General features: G+C 37.2%; 1 protein-coding gene across 1 annotated transcript; it reads left to right on the forward strand.

Annotated features, from left to right (window-relative positions):
* Positions 1 to 4472: 4472 nt before the first annotated feature.
* On the forward strand, positions 4473 to 6734 carry LOC140005509 (uncharacterized). Its single transcript, XM_072046511.1, has one exon. It carries the CDS (start codon positions 4473 to 4475, stop codon positions 6732 to 6734), a length of 2262 nt encoding a protein of 753 aa, XP_071902612.1.
* The last annotated feature ends 13934 nt before the right edge of the window (positions 6735 to 20668 follow it).

The raw sequence follows: 20668 nt of genomic DNA on the forward strand, positions 1-20668 counted from the left end.
ATGATTTTATGTAAAGTGGAAATTTGATTCAAAATAACCCATGTAACGTCGTTAGTTGAAATACCAATAATGCCCTTACTTAAATGCTAAATCAATTAACGGCCTAACCACCTTGTATAAAAGTATAGTGAAATTACGTGAATAAATGTAAAAATCATAGGGGTAAAGTGGATATTTATACAAACTATAAGGGATTTACATGGATATTAAGATTTTATCACACTTATTTTTAAAGCACATTTGGTATAAATGCCGTAACTAATTGTGTATTCCATCCATTTTCTGCTTTACTTAAAGTCATAGGGGAGTTATGTGGTTATTTTAAAATATTAGAGAAGTCATCTGGCATTGTGCAAAACCATTGTGTAAAACCACAAGGGGTAATAAGAAATTTATCCTATTTTTTTCATTTGCTTTAAAAATTGTTTTTAGATCGCATTTTTTGAAAGTCATAAATCTATAATTTTTCAAACTCTTTCTAAGCTGTAATAACAATTTGTATTGAACTCTAACACACAATTATTGACAGTATTATGTTTTGACAAATTTATAGTATATTACCATTCAACTTGCAGAATCATAAGGAAATCAAAATTTTTTTAATACACAAAACTATATTGTTAAGCAAATAAATTAGATACATAATCAAGCATGGGAGAAGCAAACAACATTTATAAATAGTATCAAGTAAATACTTAAAATTGAAAATTATTATAGATAATGCTAACCCCTTAAGACACTTATAATTCTAAAAGTGCGTTTGATAAAATTGAAGTCTAAAAGTTGAAATCTCAAATCTAAACTCTGAATCTATTAAATTACTGAATTGTTAAATGTTGAAATCTTAACATTTGAGCATAATATGCATTAAGTAATAAGTGAATATGTTATCACTTATTTTTTGGAATAAGTTTTGTCTAGAAATAAGATGTTCTATTTTTTGTTATCAAATGCATTTGAATATGTAAAGATTTTAACCCATTAAGTTAGAATATTGAATTGGATTATCAAACATTCCTTAACTTTTTTTTTGGGTTAAAATCTCCCTTAATTTCAGATGTATACACTTTGCCTCCTACGACTCGTCAAACATTAATAATGAACTTTCTGTCCAAAAATGTTGATGAAATGATATTAGTAGCCACATACGGTGGTTGTTGGATAATGCGAATGCCACACTTTAAGTTGGATGGAGCACCTTATTAAAAAAAAATTGAGTAACATGATGTAAAAAATTAAAAAATAAAAGATGGCAAAATATTAAAGAGTTGAAAAATGTTCTTGTAGACCTACACAATTTTAAAAGAGTCCCAAAAACTTCTACATTAGTTTTCTGTCGCTTCTCTTTCTTTCTTTCTTTAAAGGAAAAATCGTTCAAAACGTCTCTCACATTTTGTAAAATGACTTTTTTTGTCCCTTACTTTTAAAAGTGTAATTTTATGTCCCTTACGATTTTATATTAGTCAAATTTGATCCCTACCTAAGTTTCCGACTAGTTTTTTGCCGGAATCTATCATGTGCCTTGCACGTGATCATTTTTGAAGGGCAAAATTATCAAATTAAATTTTACATAATCCGATCCATTGTCCTTCACATTTCACAAAATAAATTTCTTCGTCCCTCACATTTCACAAAATGAATTTTTCCATCCCTCACATTTTACAAAATGAATTTTGTTCATCTTTCATTGATCATGTGTTCAAATAACTTTTTTTTAAAAAAAAAAACCATGTATATATCTATTTAATTTCACTTGAACAGTACGAATAACATGTAATATATCTCTATTTGATTTCGTTAGAATGTGCTCTTCAGGAGAAATCAAATAGATATATATGAGTTTAAAAAAATTGTTAGTTTTTCACTCATGTTCATTTTTTTACTCAAAAATTGAAAACAAAGAAGACATTTAATCCTAAACATTATGGAGTGTTTATATACAATTAAATTTGGAGAGAAAAAATAAACAAATAAAAAGTATGACAAAAAGAAGTAAGTGATTGACACTTTTAAATTTTAAGATAATCACAAGGCAAATAATTCAACTATTGGTCATAAAAGTAGCGAGTAGAAATTTCAAATTTAAACTCTAATTTGTTAGCATGACTATAGATTTCGAATTAGGACCCATTAATTAGATGGTCTTACTATACAACTCAATAAATGAATTATTATCAAAAGAGAAAATGTCACAAATATTGAATAGGTTCACATGATGAAATCAAATAGATATATACATGAGTTTAAAATAAAATAATTAGTTTTAAACCCATGTATATATCTATTGAATAGCATGTGTATAAATATAATTAGCATGTTTAAGTGAAACCAAATAGAAATATATTACATGCTATTCATACTGTTTAGGTGAAATTAAATAAATATATGCATGGGTTAAAAAAATCTATTCATATACATGGTCAATAAGAGATGAAAAAATTTATTTTGTGAAATGTGAGGGATGAAAAAATTCATTTTATGGAATGTGAAGGACGAAACAATTCATTTTATAAAATGCGAGAACTATGGACTGAATTATGTAAAATTTGATTTGATAATTTTGCCTTTAAAAAATGATCACATGCAAGGTACGTCATGGATTCAGGCAAAAAATTAGTCGAAAACCTAAGTAAGGACCAAATTTGACCAAAGTGACTTTGTAAGGGACGTAAAATTACACTTTCAAAAGTGAGGGACAAAAAAAAATTATTTTACAAAATGTGAAGAACTTTTTGAACGATTTTCCCTTCTTTAAATTATGAATGAATTGGCTTTGATACTTTTTGCTTACTTCGCAGTTTTACAGGTTCAAAAATTTTTTGAGATTCTATAAACATACTCTTATCCACTACATCTTTATTTTTTTTCAATTACCACATTATCCCACATAAATCACATAAAACAACTTTCAAAAATAGTTCCCAAATAATCTTCAATCCCAATGCACTGATTAATTCATTTCATCCAAAATAGCACTATTATCAGCATTGAGATAAAACACTTTGAATTACTTAGACTTTTTAACAAAATTTTTTAGTTTTTTTTATTGTAAAAGGTCAAATAAATGGTTTATTTGTGTTCAAATAGATTTAGCAACAGTTGAAAAAATACTGTTTTATTACGTCATAATTATTATGTTTGTTCAAGTATTAGCTGGGTATATTTTGACCATGCATAATATACCTTCATTTTTATTTTGTTAACAAGTAAATAGTGAGGAGTAAAGTTCACACGTCTAGAGTTCACAATGTCTGACTTCGGATACAAATCAAACAATTTAAAGTCCCCAGGGAATCAAGACGTCCCTCAAATCCAAGGTCAAGTCACCTACTAATCAATGCAATTGAGATTTATTTGTCAATAAGCGCAACTATGATTTTGATGGCTTTGCGAGTAATTGCTAAGTCTGCTATGGTTAGTTGAAGAAAGTTCAATGCAAATCTAGTGGTTAAAAAGAAGTGTACATGGTTCAATCAAGTAGAAAAAAATAAAACTAAAAAGTGATGAACACTGATTTCCTACCTAACCAAGGGCGGATAGGGCCAGCTGCAGCTCCACCCAAAGAAAAGAATTTCAAAAATTTGATTTTGCCCCTGACGAATTTATATTATGAATTTAACCAGAAGAAATTATCAGAGTAGTAATCGAGCTTGAGAATTTGGTATTCTCTAGAATTACATTTTATTTTTGCCCCCACAAAAGTTTCAAAAATTTTACTTGGAAACAAGGGTGTAAACGAATCTAATTAAATCAAACAATATTGGACTCAAACTTGTCTATCTATTTTAAAGAGTTTTAAACTGTTTTTGATTCTTCTTGTTTATTAATTGTGCCAAACTTGATTGAATTTTATACATACGAATTTCAAATATTATTCTTAATGAGCCAAGCTCGATCCCGATTTGAAATTTTATCAGATGCAAAATAGATGTTTATATTTGGTTTGATTAGTTGGGTAACCAAATTCAAAGGAGCTCTTATCAATGAGAGTATTGAGTAACTTGGCCTATCTTTCGCTTGATGCACCAGAATTCTCATCTCTGCACTGACTTTATTTGTTTTGGTTGTTATTTGTTTTGGTTCTTATTTTCACGTGAACAGTTGTAAGCATGCAGTTAGTACGTTGCATGCAGTTAGTACGTAGCTATAAAATTAGTGGGATAGCTGGATGGCATGATTCTTGCTCATATCAGCTGGGGTCATCGGCTAGTCAGTTAGTTAGAGGTAGCCGACCCAACGAATCTATAAATGGGAAGCTACTCACGCAGGCTATCATCAGATCATTCATTCTGTAAAACCTGCTACTCATCATTTTGTCTACTTCGTCTCTAAACTCAATAAACCAGATTTACATTCCTTGGTCTACGAATTATTTCTCCACCACCTTTGTAATTCCTTGATCAAGGAACCTGGATCTCCACTGGCCTCCGCATCAGTGGTATCAGAGCAAGGTTTGCTAGCTCATATCATCAATGGCGGAGGGCACTAGGTCTCAGGATGTTAGGAAAATGGAAGAGCATGTTCGAGCAATGTTACGGGAGCAGCAGGATCAATTTGAGAAGGAAATGGCTGCGCTACGGAATTTGGTGATAGAACTACACACACAAAAGACTCAGGCTGAAGTAAATGATTCAGCTCACACTTCAGACACTCACCTCAATAATGGAGGAGGTTACCAGATTCCATCGCGGTTATCACGGGTAGATTTTCCTAGATTCAATGGAGTAGATTTTAGAGGCTGGCTGTACAAGAGTGAACAATTTTTTGAGGTAGATGAAACTCCTAGTTATGTGAAGGTCAAGATCGCTGTCATGAATCTAGAGGGCAAGGCTCTCCAATGGCATCAAATCTTCATGAAATCCAGGTTGACACGTGAAGCACCGTCATGGGAGGAGTATGTGAAGGAGTTGTCTTCAAGGTTTGGGGACTCGTTGTATGATGATCCTATGGGAGAACTCAAGAGCCTCAAACAAACAGGTTCTGTACAAGAGTACCATGACCTGTTTGAGGAACTTCTCAACAGGGTGGACCTTCCTGAGGATTATGCTACGAGCTGTTTCATAAGTGGACTGAAGCCAGATATTCAGCTATCTGTCAGAATGTTTATGCCCAAAAATATACGCCATGCTAGGATTTTGGCCAGGATGGAAGAGGCTAAGGGGGTGACGCAGCAGAAGGGGAAGATGCCTCCCCGATTTTCAATGAGTTACCAAGACCATGCTAGCACTTCCCAAGGTCATGCTAGTATTCCTGGAAATAAATGGAAGGCAGATCCCAGGCCCTTGCTGCCATCGCCTCAGGTACCTACTTTTCCTGCATTACCCAGCAATGAAAGGCAGAAGAATGTGGTTCATAAGAGGCCCTTCAGGAGGCTCAGTAGAGCAGAAATGGACGAAAAAAGGGCAAGGGGACTTTGTTTCTGGTGCGATGACAGGTTTGTGGCGGGACATAGGTGTGGTAATAAGCAGTTCCACAGGTTGGAAGTATGGGATGAATTGGTGGAGGACGAAGGGAATGAGTCAGTTGAGGAGGACGATACACTAGATGAAGGTCAGCTAGTCCACATATCTCTCAATGCTATGACCAGCATGTCGGTACCAAACTTCAGAACCATGAGGGTCACGGGACACGTTGGAAAGCAAAATGTGAACATTTTTATAGACTGTGGCAATTCACACAATTTCATTCATCCTAGGGTGGTGCTGAAATTAGGGGTCAAAACCGTGAAGGTTGAACCATTGGTGGTAGAAGTAGCAGATGGGAACAAATTAACTACCCAAGACCTCTGTCCTGGATTCACGTGGAAGATGCAAGGGCAGGAATTCAAGGCAGATCTATTGGTGTTGCCTGTGGGAGGATGTGAGCTGGTTCTCGGTATGCAATGGTTGACGACTCTTGGAGATGTAAAGTGGAATTTCCAGGAGCTCAGAATGGAGTTTATACGGCATGAGCACAAGGTGGTTCTGAGAGGGATGAAACAACAAGGGCTGCAGTTAGTGAAAAGGAAGAAGATGCAAAAGATCCTTCAGAAACCTGAACAAATTGTGACAGCACAACTTTGTCTAATTAAGGCGGTGCCAAACACTTCAGAACCTCCATCTCTGTATGCTATAGCTGCTGAACCCGGTGGAGATCAGGTTAGTAGTTCAGTAGAACTTGAACAAATATTGAATGACTATGATGACGTATTTCAAGAACCTAGTGGACTACCTCCAGAAAGATTGCATGATCACAAGATTTTTCTTAAAAATGGGACGGAACCTGTCAATGTGAGACCCTACAGGTATCCTACGTTTCAGAAAGGAGAAATTGAAAAACTAGTAGCTGAAATGTTAGCTTGTGGTATTATTAGACCTAGTTCAAGTCCTTTTTCCTCTCCTGTGGTGTTAGTAAAAAAAAAGGATGGATCGTGGAGGATGTGCGTTAACTACAGACAATTAAACAGTGCCACCGTAAAGAACAAGTTTCCTATTCCCTTAATAGAAGAACTACTGGATGAGTTATTTGGAGCTAAATTCTTTACTAAATTGGATTTGCGATCCGGTTATCACCAGATCAGGATGAAGGCTGAGGATGTTGAAAAAACAGCTTTCAGAACTCATGATGGACATTATGAGTTCTTGGTTATGCCCTTTGGGCTGACAAATGCTCCATCTACCTTTCAAAGCCCCATGAATGACATCTTTCGACCATTTCTGAGGAAGTTCATTTTGGTTTTTTTGATGACATCCTGATATACAGTTGTAAGTGGAAGGAGCATCTGCAGCATCTTGGAACTGTGTTTAAGTTGCTGAGAAGTAACTCTCTGAAGGTTAAAAGGAGTAAATGCACCTTTGCTCAGCAACAAGTCGATTACTTGGGGCATGTTATTAATGCGGAAGGAGTTCAAGCAGACCCGAAAAAAATCTCAGCCATCATGACTTGGCCCATGCCTCAAACTGTTAAGGAGCTCCGGGGATTTTTGGGGATCACAGGGTACTACAGGAGATTTATACAAGATTATGGAAAAATTGCGAGGCCATTAACAGACTTGCTCAAAAAGAATCAGTTCCAGTGGCATGATGGTGCTACTAGAGCTTTCAAGGAGTTACAGGGGGCTATGAGTAATCCTCCTGTTTTGGCCTTACCAGATTTTACTCAGGGATTTATTGTGGAAACTGATGCATCTAGGAGTGGGATTGGAGCGGTACTGATGCAAGGTAGGAGACCCTTGGCTTTTTTCAGCAAGTCATTGGGTTCCAGGCACTTAGCTTTGTCTGTGTATGAAAGAGAAATGTTGGCTATAGTAACTGCAGTACTGAAATGGATAGCCTATTTAGTAGGGAGGCACTTCACTATTAAAACAGATCACCAAAGTCTGAAATACTTGATGGAGCAGCGGGTACACACTCCTTTGCAGCAGAAGTGGATAGCAAAACTAATGGGCTTTGATTATGAAGTTCAGTATAAGAAGGGAAGGGACAATGTGGTTGCGGATGCTCTGTCCAGGAGGCCTCAGGAGGGCAGTGTGGTAGCTACTATGGTTACCATAACTACCTCATTAATTCGGGACATACAACAAGGCTGGCAGCAAGATGCACACGTCCAGGAACTGATTCAGAAGATTAGCACTAATGATCAGCAGTACACAAACTACTCATGGCAGCAGGGAATGCTAAGAAGGAAGGGCAAGTTAGTGGTTGCTGATGATGCAGCCTTGAAGGATAAATTGATTGCTTTATGGCATTCTGGTTCTCAAGGGGGACACTCTGGAGTAGAGGTAACCTACAGGAAGCTTAAACAGGTTTTGTACTGGAAGTCTATGTTCAAAGATGTAGCTCACTTCATAGCAGCCTGTGACGTTTGCCAGAGGCATAAAGCAGATAATGTAGCTTATCCGGGGCTGCTACAACCGTTACCTGTTCCTTACAAAATTTGGACTGACATCTCCATGGATTTTATCGAAGGATTGCCTGTATCACATGGCAAGAAGGTGATTTTAGTTGTGGTAGATAGGCTCAGCAAGTATGCTCACTTCATCGCTGTATCTCACCCCTACACAGCTATCTCTATAACTCAACTGTTCATGGATCATATTTATAGGTTGCACGGCTTACCCCAGACCATTGTGAGTGATAGAGATCCTACATTTTTGAGTTCGTTTTGGCAGGAGCTTTTTAAACTACAACATGTCCAGCTGAACATGTCGACTGCTTACCATCCTCAGAGTGATGGTCAAACAGAAGTGGTTAATAGGTGCTTGGAAAACTACCTCAGGTGCATGACTAGTGATCATCCCAAAGACTGGAGTTTGTGGCTACCCTTAGCAGAATTTTGGTATAATACTAACTATCATTCTTCTGCTAAACCCACTCCCTATGAGATAGTGTATGGACAGTCTCCTCCTGTTCATATCCCTTACCTTCCGGAGGCTACAACTGTTGAGTCTGTTGATAGGAGTTTGAAGGCACGAGAGAAGGTTATCCATTCATTGAGGCACAACCTGACTAAGGCTCAGCATAGGATGAAGCAAATGGCTGACAAACACAGATCAGAAAGGCAGTTCTGCGTAGGAGATTGGGTTTATGTCAAGCTACAACCTTATCGACAGCATTCGCTCAAGTCTCACCATTGTCAGAAGCTCTCGCCACACTATTTTGGTCCATTTCAGGTGTTAACAAAAATAGGGACAGTAGCTTATAAACTGGCATTACCCTTACATGTTCGCATTCATGACACATTCCATGTTTCTGTCCTAAAGAAGAAGGTGGGTGCAGGGTCCTTTCATGCTCAAATTCCTTCTGGGGTCACGCATCAAGGGCAGCTCATAATGGAACCAATTGCAGTATTAGATAGGCGTCTGGTCAAGCGCGGACGGGTCGCTGCTACTCAAGTGTTAGTTCAATGGAGTAATAGCTTCCCTGAGGATGCTACCTGGGAATTTTTGCAAGACTTGCAGCAGCAATTTCCCCATTTCAGTCCTTGAGGACAAGGACCAACTTGAGGAGAGGGTATTGATGCACCAGAATTCTCATCTCTGCACTGACTTTATTTGTTTTGGTTGTTATTTTCACGTGAACAGTTGTAAGCATGCAGTTAGTACGTTGCATGCAGTTAGTACGTAGCTATAAAATTAGTGGGACAGCTGGATGGCATGATTCTTGCTCATATCAGCTGGGGTCATCGGCTAGTCAGTTAGTTAGAGGTAGCCGACCCAACGAATCTATAAATAGGAAGCTACTCACGCAGGCTATCATCGGATCATTCATTCTGTAAAACCTGCTACTCATCATTTTGTCTACTTCGTCTCTAAACTCAATAAACCAGATTTACATTCCTCGGTCTACGAATTATTTCTCCACCACCTTTGTAATTCCTTGATCAAGGAATCTGGATCTCCATTGGCCTCCGCATCATCGCTCATATCTATGAATCTAACAGTTTAATCTAAAAAATTATGTCGATATTAATTATGTATCAATTTTCACCTCCAAATAATTGGAAATTCTAGTTTTTATTTGTCGCTTCTTAAGATTTCTTTTGCTGATGATCTTTACTCGACTTGTTACATATTTCAATTATAACGAATTTGGAATTGCTGATTTCTAATATGTTTCCAGACTATATCCTTAACATTACAGTGTATCCATTGGAACGAGTTTGGATTTCACAAAGCAATAGCAATTCGAAGTGGTGCTTCAAATTTTTATAATGGGAACAATGAGTGTTTGGGTACGACATTATCTGATATATTATTTAAAATAACTATTATTGCATTTTTTTTGATGTAATGTATATTGAATAAAAATATGGTTAAAAAGATGAAAGTCATTGAAAAACGTGTTTATAGTGCAAGTAAAATATTACTTGAATAAAATTTGTATCCGAACATATAGACCAAAGGAAGCATAGACTTTGATGCTTGCTTTTTTGCCAAATATTAGATATATGATTCGAATTCTAAACCTTATAGCAAGAAAAACTCTAGAAACCCTCGACCCCAGCAGTAAGACTCTAAAAGCCCTCAACTACTGGATTCTTCTTTTAGTATTAGTGGCACTGAGTATCAAAATAAATCCATTGGGAATACAGCTTTAAAAAAAAAAAAGGTTAAGCGCACCACTGTATCGAGTCATAAAAATGAATCTTGTAATTAAATCGCTGTGTTACATAATCTTGAAATCAACTCATATTAATTTGAGAAAGGGTTTGTCTTTAGCGGATTTCTAAGTCCATAATTTTGCAGTTTTTCTAGTACAGGCTCCTTTCAGATGTCTTTTTTATGACAAACGAAAACTTTGTAAGATAAGCTATCAAAAAAAAAATGAAAGGAAGCAAACAATTAACGCAACAAAAAGTTAGTGTTTTACGTATTTAGTGCTTATGTTTGGAAAATTTCTCAGAACCAAACCAATTAGGGAAGGAAGCAAAGAATTGAACCAAAAGCAACCATATTATACAACACTGGAAAAGGAAAAGAAAAAAAAAAGGAAAGACAGAAGTAAGAGGGAAAGTTTGTAAAGAAATCAAACAAAATATTTAGAAGAAAATTAGGTTTTATTGTTAGAATTAATCTTGTATACATTGTAAATGTATACACTATCATCATTAGATATATGACGTATGTGTAAACTTTGAATTTGAAATTCAAATTTTGCTCATGTATCATTTATTCAGCCGTGATAGTGTATACACTGACAGTGTATATAAGATTTACTCTTACTGTTATAGCCTATAAATGCAGGAGATTGGAAAGAAAACTATAAGAAAAGCAAAAACTATATGACGAAGCCCGCTTGCTAGAGAAGATTTTGGTATCCATCTCTACCTCTCGTATCCATTATTATAAATCTTTATGTATTCGACACAAGAATAAACTAAAAACTCGTATAGTACTGGCAACTGTTAGAAGATAGGGCACATGCCACAAATTTTTTTTTAAGGGTATGTATCAAAAGTTAAAATGCTCCGAGAGTCTATTATGGCTTCTTTTCAGTATATATCAAAAGTTCTTTTTCAATATTTTCCAAGTTGAAAAATGGACATAGACAAAGACTTTATGCCAATCACAACATTTTTATTTATTTATTTTGTTTGTGATCTTTTGTCGTATATATGTAATTGTGATATTTTTAGTGTTGCAATGGTGCAAGGATGACTTTATAGATAGCATAAAAGTTTCTCAAATTGTTGGGATGAATGTGATGTGGTCGGTTTCGTGCCAGTTTGTTAAATCAGGAACAATTGTGTTTGAAAGGTATAAACGCTTTAATTTTCTACTCTGATAGATTTTGTAGGAAAAAATTTATCTTGGTCTGGTTGATCAATAAATTTGCTCTATATGATATTGCGGAGTCCATTAATTTCTTATTAAATACAATCTAAATAAGATTTTGGGTCCTTATTTATTTAATTAATATTATTTTATGCCTATTAATAGCCTTGCCATGTAGTTAATTCAGACTGAGGTAAGATTTCTTGTTTTTGTATTAAAAATCTATTGGAGATTCTAAGCTCCCCATATATAGTCCTAGCCCAAGTTCATGGTTGGTTTTGTGTGTAGTATTTATACTTTAATGTATTACCAACATTTAATGTACTGTATTGTATCCTAAGAAGACAATAAAACATCTTTTTTATGGTGGTATGTTTTATGCTACTATATGGATATGGTACCGTTTCAATATTGATCTAGTAGCAATGTTTTTGGAGTAAATTTTGTATACCTAACAGTATATACACTATCGTGATTGAATATATGATATATATGTAAAATTTGTATTTCAAATTTAAATTTGTATTAGTCAAGCATTCAAATTTAATAGTACATTGTCAGTGTATTAAAGATTAATTCATATTTTTTATAGCATACAATTTCTTTTTCATGCAAACTTATTAGACTAGAATGAGGTGTTGATATAAACATGTTGAAAAAAACATTTACCCAATGACTATACTATGTAAAGTTCAGAGAACTAATTTCTTTCTCGTAGGCAGCTAATGTGGTTTTGTCTTGAATTTCTTCTCGCAGGTTACAGCAAGAATCATCAAGCAAAAGATATCCTCTTCCAAGCAGAATGGAAAGCACAAGACTTGCAGCATTTGAGAACCAATCCGACACCATTAGAATCCCCAAAATTCCAGCTGAAGTTATCCAAGTTATTCTAGCAAGATTACCAGTGAAGCCCTCCTGAAGCTCCTTGCGTTTCGAAATCTTGGCTTTCCTTAATCTCAAGCCCTGCATTCATCGGAATCCACCTCGACATAAGTAGCTCAACAGACAACTAACGATTGCTTGTATCAAAATGGTTTGATTCGAAAGAGATTCTTAAACATTGTCGTATTAAGTCCTTATTGTGTAATGAAGATGCTACGGATGCAGTACTAAGTAGCATTGATTGCCCACTCTTGGAACACCATCATAAACAGTTTATCAACAAAACCATATTGGGGCATTGTGATGGATTGGTTTGCATTGCACTTGGGAAAAGAAATTTATTCTTGTGGAATCCAACGACAAGAAAATGCAAGAAATTGACAGGTTTGGGATTAATCTAGATGATGATCAGATGGTATTAGATGGGGTTTTGGATATGATGCCATTGCTGATGAGTATAAAGTAGTAAGCATCCACAAGAAAGAATGCGAGCCTATTGAGACTGAGGTTATGGTTTATAACACCAAAATCGAAACTTGGAAGAGGATTGGAGAATTTCCAGGTAGTTGTCTTCCAATGGAGAACTCTAGTAAATTTCTAAGAGGGAAGCTCCATTGGTCTTACCATGAAGAAAATAAAATCGTTATTAGTTCCCTAGATTTAGCAACAGAGACATATTGGGTAGTGGACAAACTGGATTATGATGTGTTTTGTAATGCAAGATTGGATGTTTTTCAAGGAAGCCTTTGCTTGCTTCGTCACCAAGATCATGAACACACAGAAGTATCAAGTATGGGTTATGAAGGATTATGGGATCAGAAAGTCTTGGAGTAAGAAGTTTTGCATCCCATGTAATAGACCCCCAAGGCATATGGTCTCTAAACTTGTCTGTTTATTAGAACACAATGAAGTTTAAGTGATCTGTGGATCGAATTTGGCATTTTACAATGTTAAGGATACTTGCTTCAGGGATGTCCTGTTTAGGACATTTGATGCCTGTGTTTATGCTGAAAGTCTGATTTCACCAACTGCTAATAATGGATTCGAGAGGCCCCAGCTGCAAGGCAGGCTAAAAAACAAAGATGAGATCACTGGATGTTAGTTTAAGCACTATAACCAAGTTCTGGTAAGATATCTGTTCTTTTCCCAAGTTGTTAGTGTAGCTCTTGTACCTTTTTTTCGAAGGCAATATCCTTCCCTATGTGGCTTACTATTATGAAACCTTCAACAAGATTTTCTTATGTAACATATATGAAATTTAACTTCTTCAAAGCAATGAATCAAACATAAGAAGGAAATCAGTAATACTTGAACATGATGTATAAGTAGTTCTTTAACTTCTTGATGCTATGAACAAATAGTTGATGCTCTGATATCTGCTACAACACGTTTTACTGCTCTGGTACTTACTTAGTTTGGTTTCAAAAAAATTATCGCACAAAGGTTGTGAATTCCCCTTTTTCGAGAATGGCCTTTTCTTAGGGTCTCAACATGCGCTGAGAAAGCTGGAGTTGAGATTGGCTTTCACAAGATTTGACAGATAGGCTGCTGCATGGAGTTTTGGCTTGCTTCTGCAAAGAACCTCATTTATATGATCTATAGAATGAAGGTTGATAATTTCTTTTTCTCATTGTTCATAGAATTGGCACTAATGATCTGAAGATTGAAAGTTATATTGTTTTGGGTATGGAATTAGCTCTGCAAAATAGTTATAATTGTGTGGATGGCTAGATTTTTTTTTCCTTTTTCTTTTTTTGGATGAGGATGGTATGATTTCAGTTATATATTTCTCACTTGTTGTTCAAATTAATATTCTGCTAAAAAATAAATTTAGTAGGATTAGTCTGATTGGTCCATAATAGTGAAGCCAATCATAAAATTGTCTAGCTTTCTGCCCCTGTTTTTTTTTAAAAAAAAAAATCAAATACGAAAATATGTTTATTAATGACTTAGGCAACTTTGCAATAGCAAGTAGAAGGTTTAAGCATCCCATGAATACTACCAACAGGTATACAAAAATCGTGAGAGATAAAGTATGTAAAAGCCAAATCCAAAAATATTTAAAATTTTTTTTACACAAATGGTAAAATTTATTAATATCAAGAAATCAGGTTACACTCCTTCGTGTAATACATTCCTGAAACTCTACAAATACATGCTATATCAAAATTCTGGAAGGGATCCCCCACTTCACTAACATCCTCCAATTCTCCTTAGTCCTAGGAATTTTATCCCAAGACACAGTTGCATGATGGACTGTGTTAACAATGTCAAATCCAAGAATAGGTGAATAAGTGCCATTAATTCTCTTCAATTACACACAAGCCTGCATACCCATATGAGGAAAGACAAGGAAAAGGAGGAGGGAGACGGATGAAGGAGAAGAGGAAAGGGATTTGAGTAAAAATGTGGGACAAGGGGTTGAGGAGAATCAACAGCACACGGTGCATGGCCAAGACAGAAATGCAAGGGGAGGGGTACAGGCTAGGAGAAGGCCATGCGTCACAAGAAAACCGCTGGCTGATATCACAACTGAAATGGGAAAACCCAAGATGAGAGGTAAGAGGAAACTGGCAGGTGACAATCAGGTAGACAGTATGATGGAGATTGATGAGGTAGAGGAGCAGAAACCAAAAATGATGAAACTGGGGGAGATTTTGCATATACAACTAGGGGCAATGGAGGCAAGCCCAAGAAAGCCTCCACAATGTAAATGAGAGTTGTGGCGTGGAACTGTCGAGGTGCTGGGAGCCCCTTGACAGTTCCCCAACTCAAGGAGGTATTACGCCTCCACTCTCCAGAGGTAGTGTTTTTATCAGAAACGAAAAATCAAAAAAGAGTTATTGATGGTATCATGAAGCAAATTCGTTTTGATCATAATGTAGTAGTAGAACCAGTAGGAAGAGCTGGGGGTCTAGCTATGATGTGGAAAAAGGAAGTAAAAGTACTACAGCTCCATACTTCAGAATGCTCAATCGAGCTGAGGGTCTATGATGAGGAAGTAAAGGAAGAATGGTGGTGCATTGGAATTTATCCAAGTACGGATGATGCAACCAGAAGAGTGCAATGGGAAGGGCTGGAGGAAAGAATGAAGTTGTGGGGGAATAAATGGATTTTGTTGGGAGACTTCAATGATATTCTATCAAATAAAGAAAAATGGGGGGGGGGGGTAGGAAAAGAAGTGAGGGTAGCTTTAGATGCTTTAGAAACTTTATACAGAAAGCTAGCCTGGTAGACATACATTTCGAAGGCAACCCATGGACATGGAGTAACCAATGGGAGAATGGGGGGGGGGGAGATTAAACAAAGGTTGGATGGATGCCTGAGTAGCACAGAGTGGTTCCAAATTTTTGGGGATGCAACCTGCAAACATGTGGAAAATGAGGCTTCAGACCACTCAATGTTGGTGCTGTCTACTATACCAGCTCAAAAGAAAATGAAAAAAAGGTTTGTCTTCGACCAAGTATGGGCTCAGAGCCAAGAAGCAGAAGGGGTAGTGAGGCAGGCCTGGGCAAGACCACAGGTGGGCTCAAAAATGTTCAAGATTACTAGGAAAATTAGAGAGTGTCGGATAGCTCTTCTAAGTTGGAATAGACTGAATAAAAAAAATGCAGCTACACAGATTAATGAGATTAAAAGGAAGATACAGGAGCTCAAAGAATCTGCAGTTCAAGGGAAAAGTAGGGAAATGGCTGAATTGAAACTAAAGTTGAGTAGTGCCTATAAAGCTGAGGAAATCTTCTGGGCACAGAAGGCAAGGAGCAAATGGCTAAAGGAAGGGGACAAGAATACAGCCTATTTTCATGCTTGTGTGAAGACAAGAAGGAAACGAAATCAGATAACAAAGTTGCAGAAAGGAAATGGAGAATGGTGTTCAGATAGTCAACAAATCATCCAGGAGATTTACAGGTACTATGAAGACCTGTACACCACATCTCAGCCACGAGCCATGGAAGAAGTGTTGGAAGGGGTGCCTGTATCAATTACTAGCAGACTAAATCAGACTTTGATACAACCTGTGGAGGAAGCTGAGGTTAGAGTAGCCGTGTTCTCCATGCACCCAAATAAAGCACCTGGACCTGATGGTATGACACCCTTATTTTTTCAAAGATACTGGAATGATATTAAAACTGATGTGGTGTCTGCTATTCAAAGTTTTCTGAGCAATGGCCACCTTTTAAAGAGCATAAATGAGACTAGCATAACCCTCATTCCTAAGGTTGAAAACTCTATAGCTCTGGCAAACTATAGGCCTATCAGTCTTTGTAATGTGCTTTATAGAATTTTAGCAAAAATTTTGGCCAACAGACTGAAAAAAGTTATCGCTTTGTGCATTAGCTCTTCTCAATCTGCCTTCGTTCCTGGAAGACATATTGTAGACAACATCATTTTGGCCCATGAAATCATGCATTTTTTAAAAAGCAAAAGAAAGGGTAATACTGCTTTTATGACCTTAAAACTTGACATGGCAAAGGCTTATGACCGAGTGGAATGGAAATTTGTGGGCAGAATGATGTTAAAAATGGGGTTCTGTCCTATTTTTGTAAGATGGATTATGAGTTGTATGTCCTTCGTGTCCTATTCTTTCAACTTTAATGGGGAAAGGGTGGGGTATGTGAAACCTAGTAGGGGTATTAGACAGGGGGATCCCTTATCCCCCTATCTTTTCTTGTTCTGCTCGGAAGGGTTGTCTAATCTCATGGCAAGGGTAATTGAAGATAGGCAGATTACAAGCCTCAAACTGAGTAGAAATGGACTAGTGCTATCTCATTTATTCTTTGCAGATGACTCTTTATTTTGTTGTAAAGCGCACCCACAGGAAGCTAGAGCCATGCAAGGGATACTTGCAAAATATGAACTAGCTTCAGGACAGTGCATTAACTATGACAAATCTGCTGCTTTCTATAGCAGAAATTGTAGCAGACAACATAGGAGGCAGACATGTGAAAAGATGAACAACATCAAGGAGGCAAACAGTGGCAAATACTTGGGACTTCCCCTGGTGATAACAGCATCAAAAAGCAAGTTTTCGCCTACATTGTTGATAAAGCAAAATCCAAAATGCAGGGATGGAAGCACAACTTACTCAGCTATGCAGGAAAAGAGGTACTTTTTAAGTCAGTCATAATGGCTTTACCAAATTACACAATGTCATGTTGTAGGTTGCCTAAAGGTCTTTGTAATGAAATATGTGGTCAAATGGCAAAATTTTAGAGAGGCCAAAATGAAGAGGATAGGAAGATGCAATGGGTAAGTTGGGAGAAAATTACATAGGTGAAGGGAAATGGAGGTCTGGGCTTTAGAGATCTAGAGCACTTTAATAGTGCTTTGTTAGCAAAGCAATTCTGGAGGATATTGATGCAACCAGACCTATTAGTGAGCAGAGTGCTAGGAGCAAAGTACAAAATAGCGCAAACAAGCTAGGATGGAGAAGCTCCAAAGAACGCATCATGGGTGTGGAAAAGTATATACAGCTCTGGACTGGTGCTAAAAAAAGGAATGTGGAAGAGAGTGGGAGATGAGACTACTATCAACATATGGAGGGACAAATGGATCATGGCATCACCAACCGGGAGAATAGCAACTCAGAAACCTCCAGCTTGTAACTTGCAAACTGTGGCAGACTTGTTGATAGAGAGGGAATGGAATACGAAGCTGATTGAGGAGACGTTCTCAGAGCAGGAAGCTTCACAAATATTACAGGTGCCATTAAGTTTGTTTCCCAGAAAGGATGCGGTCTATTGGAAATACTCAAAATCAGGAAATTACACTGTGAAGTCAGGATATGCAGTAGAAAAGGAAGAGGTCAACCAAAGAAACAAGGAAAATCATGGAGAGGAAGGAACCAGCTACGCACAGCATAAAGGAAAAGTGTGGAAGAGCTTGTGGGGATTAAGGATGAAGCCAAAGATAAAACATTTCATATGGAGATGCCTATACAACGGCATTCCTGTAAATGAGTTGATACACAAAAGAACAGGAAAAGGCTCTCCATTATGCAAATGTTGTGGGGAGGGGGAGGAGACAGTGGAACATATGATTTTCTTTTGCAATAATGTCGAACCTATATGAAAGCTGGCCCCAATACAATGGGATGGATTATTGCAATGGACATCAAATTTCTGGAGATGGTGGGAAGGTATATTAGAGGCAAGGAGCAGACAAAGAGGAGAAGACCACATCAGCTTAACAGCAAACATCATCTGGCAAATTTGGAAGGCAAGGAATACTCGACAGTTTGAAGGGAAACGTGGAGAGCACATGGCCATACTAGAAACTGCAAAAAATGAATGGCTGGAGTTCCAAGAGGAGCAGGTGGAAAATGAAAAAAAGCACAGGACAGGAACATGTCACCAAATGCAAAATCATCAATGGAGGCCACCAGACGAAGGGGTAATGAAGATAAACACTGATGCTGCGATTCCTACTAAATCAGCAGGAGCTGGGTTAGGAATGATAGCGAGAGATAGTGATGGAAACATTGTCCAAACAAGAGGCATTGATAGGGATATAATTATGCATTTTATTTGTGGTTATTTGGTCTTAATTTTGGCAGTTTATTATGCAAAGTATTGAATTTCTGCTCATAATGGGTATTTGTGTTACTTATAGGCAATTGGTGTTAAAAGTGACGAAAAATGGCAAATTCCAGAAGACTGTGCCTTCTCTGGCGTGCCCACGCCAGACAATGCAGAGTTGCGTGAAAAAGCCGGATTGCGGGTCCTATTCCTGGGGCCACCGCCTTTCCTTGGAGCCATACTTTAAACTTACGTGGGATTAGGAAATAGAATTGGAAGATGACTTTTGGTAACAATCCAATGGGGGAAAAGGAAGCAAATTGTTTGAAGAAACCCACCTATTATTTCGGCTAGCAAAAAGGAAACGGCGGCACAAACAATAAAAAGAAGACAGCAATAGACTAGGGATGGATCTTCGTCTTGGACTTTTTTTTCTCTGCTTTTGCTTTATCCTTCCTGTGGCAGAGCGGCCGCACAACTTTTCACTGCGTTTTTCATTCAACAAAAACTCCATGAAAACTCCGAATTGCTTCATCGTTATGTGGCAAGGCTAATTTCTTTTATCTAGTTGAGGAATAAATCAAGGATCGGGGCACCATAATTGTGAGATCGTTTTAATTGTTTATTTTTAATTTATATGTTCATGTGTATTTGATTATTCTCTATTTTTTCCTGAGTTATTTTTGTTTAGATTTATTGGATAATTAGGCCTGTTATTCGATTGTTTAAATAATTGATAGCCAATTAGGATGTTGGCGCGTCGTCTTTAAGCATCTTGATTAGTGGCAAACGAGACAATTGCACCGCCTCGCAAGCAGTCTAATTTGGATCGTGGGGATAATTAATCTAGCCTAAATAAATCCGCATGTGTGTTTGTCATCTAGAATTGGGTCTTTCTAATTCCTAATGCTGTGGCTACATTAAATCCTGTGAGCGTTTCTGGGGTTGTCTAGTCACAAGAGGGTAGTTTATGAGCGTCTTTTGACTACCATAAAATTAAGGAAAGATTGGTGGTTGGGCGCGTCGCTTGACCACTATAACCAGTTTATTCGTGAGTATATGAATTGTCCCTTATATCTGTGATCAGTTGTGTGCTTCGATGCCAAGATTAATTCCTTGACTAGGTTGTTTTAATTAATTGTTATTTGTGTAATTTGGTTCCTGCTATCTTACTCAACTTTGAATTTCCGTTTTTATTCCTTTTTAATTAGTTGGTACTATTGCTAAAAATTTTCCCCCATTTTCTTGTGTGATTTGCCTACCTGTTCCTTGAGAAGACGACCCTACTTGCCCTGTTTACAAATTAAACTTGAGATTGTGTTGGTTGGCAACTAGGCTGTTATTTTTAACTTTATTTTTGGAGGTTTGACACCCACTAAATTTTGGCGCCGTTGCCGGGAAACTGGTGTTTTAAGTTACTTATTGCACAGGCTTTAGCTTTTATTTTTATTTTATGCCTCGATCTTCTCATACAGGAGAATTAGAATTTGATCCAGAGATCGAGAAGACTGCAAGAAGGTTGACCAAGGAGGCAAAGTTGCGTAAGCAACAAGATTCAACGTCACCTTCAGAATCTGAGCAAGAGTTTATTTCCAGTGATTCATCAAGTGAATCTGAAGAAGAAGAAGTGCATATCCCCCGAGTAGCAATGGCAGCCCCAAAAACTTTGAGGGAGTTGGCAACCCCTAAGGTGAACCAACAGCCATTATGCATTACATTTCCTAATACAGAAGAGGCATTTGAGCTTAAGTCTGGTCTTATTCACTTACTTCCTACTTTTCGTGGTATCGCAGGTGAAGACCCACATAAACACTTGAAAGAATTTCATGTGGTGTGCTTCACAATGAGACCTCAAAGAGTCACTGAGAATCACATCAAGTTAAGAGCCTTCCCTTTCTCTTTGGCAGATAAGGCTAAAGATTGGTTATTTTACCTGCCATCAGGATCCATCACTACGTGGGAAGAATTGAAGAGAAGATTCCTCGAGAAATTTTTCCCTGCCTCTAGAGCCGCC

The sequence above is a fragment of the Coffea arabica genome, chromosome 4e (assembly GCF_036785885.1).
Source record: "Coffea arabica cultivar ET-39 chromosome 4e, Coffea Arabica ET-39 HiFi, whole genome shotgun sequence".
Classification (NCBI taxonomy): Eukaryota; Viridiplantae; Streptophyta; class Magnoliopsida; order Gentianales; family Rubiaceae; genus Coffea; species Coffea arabica.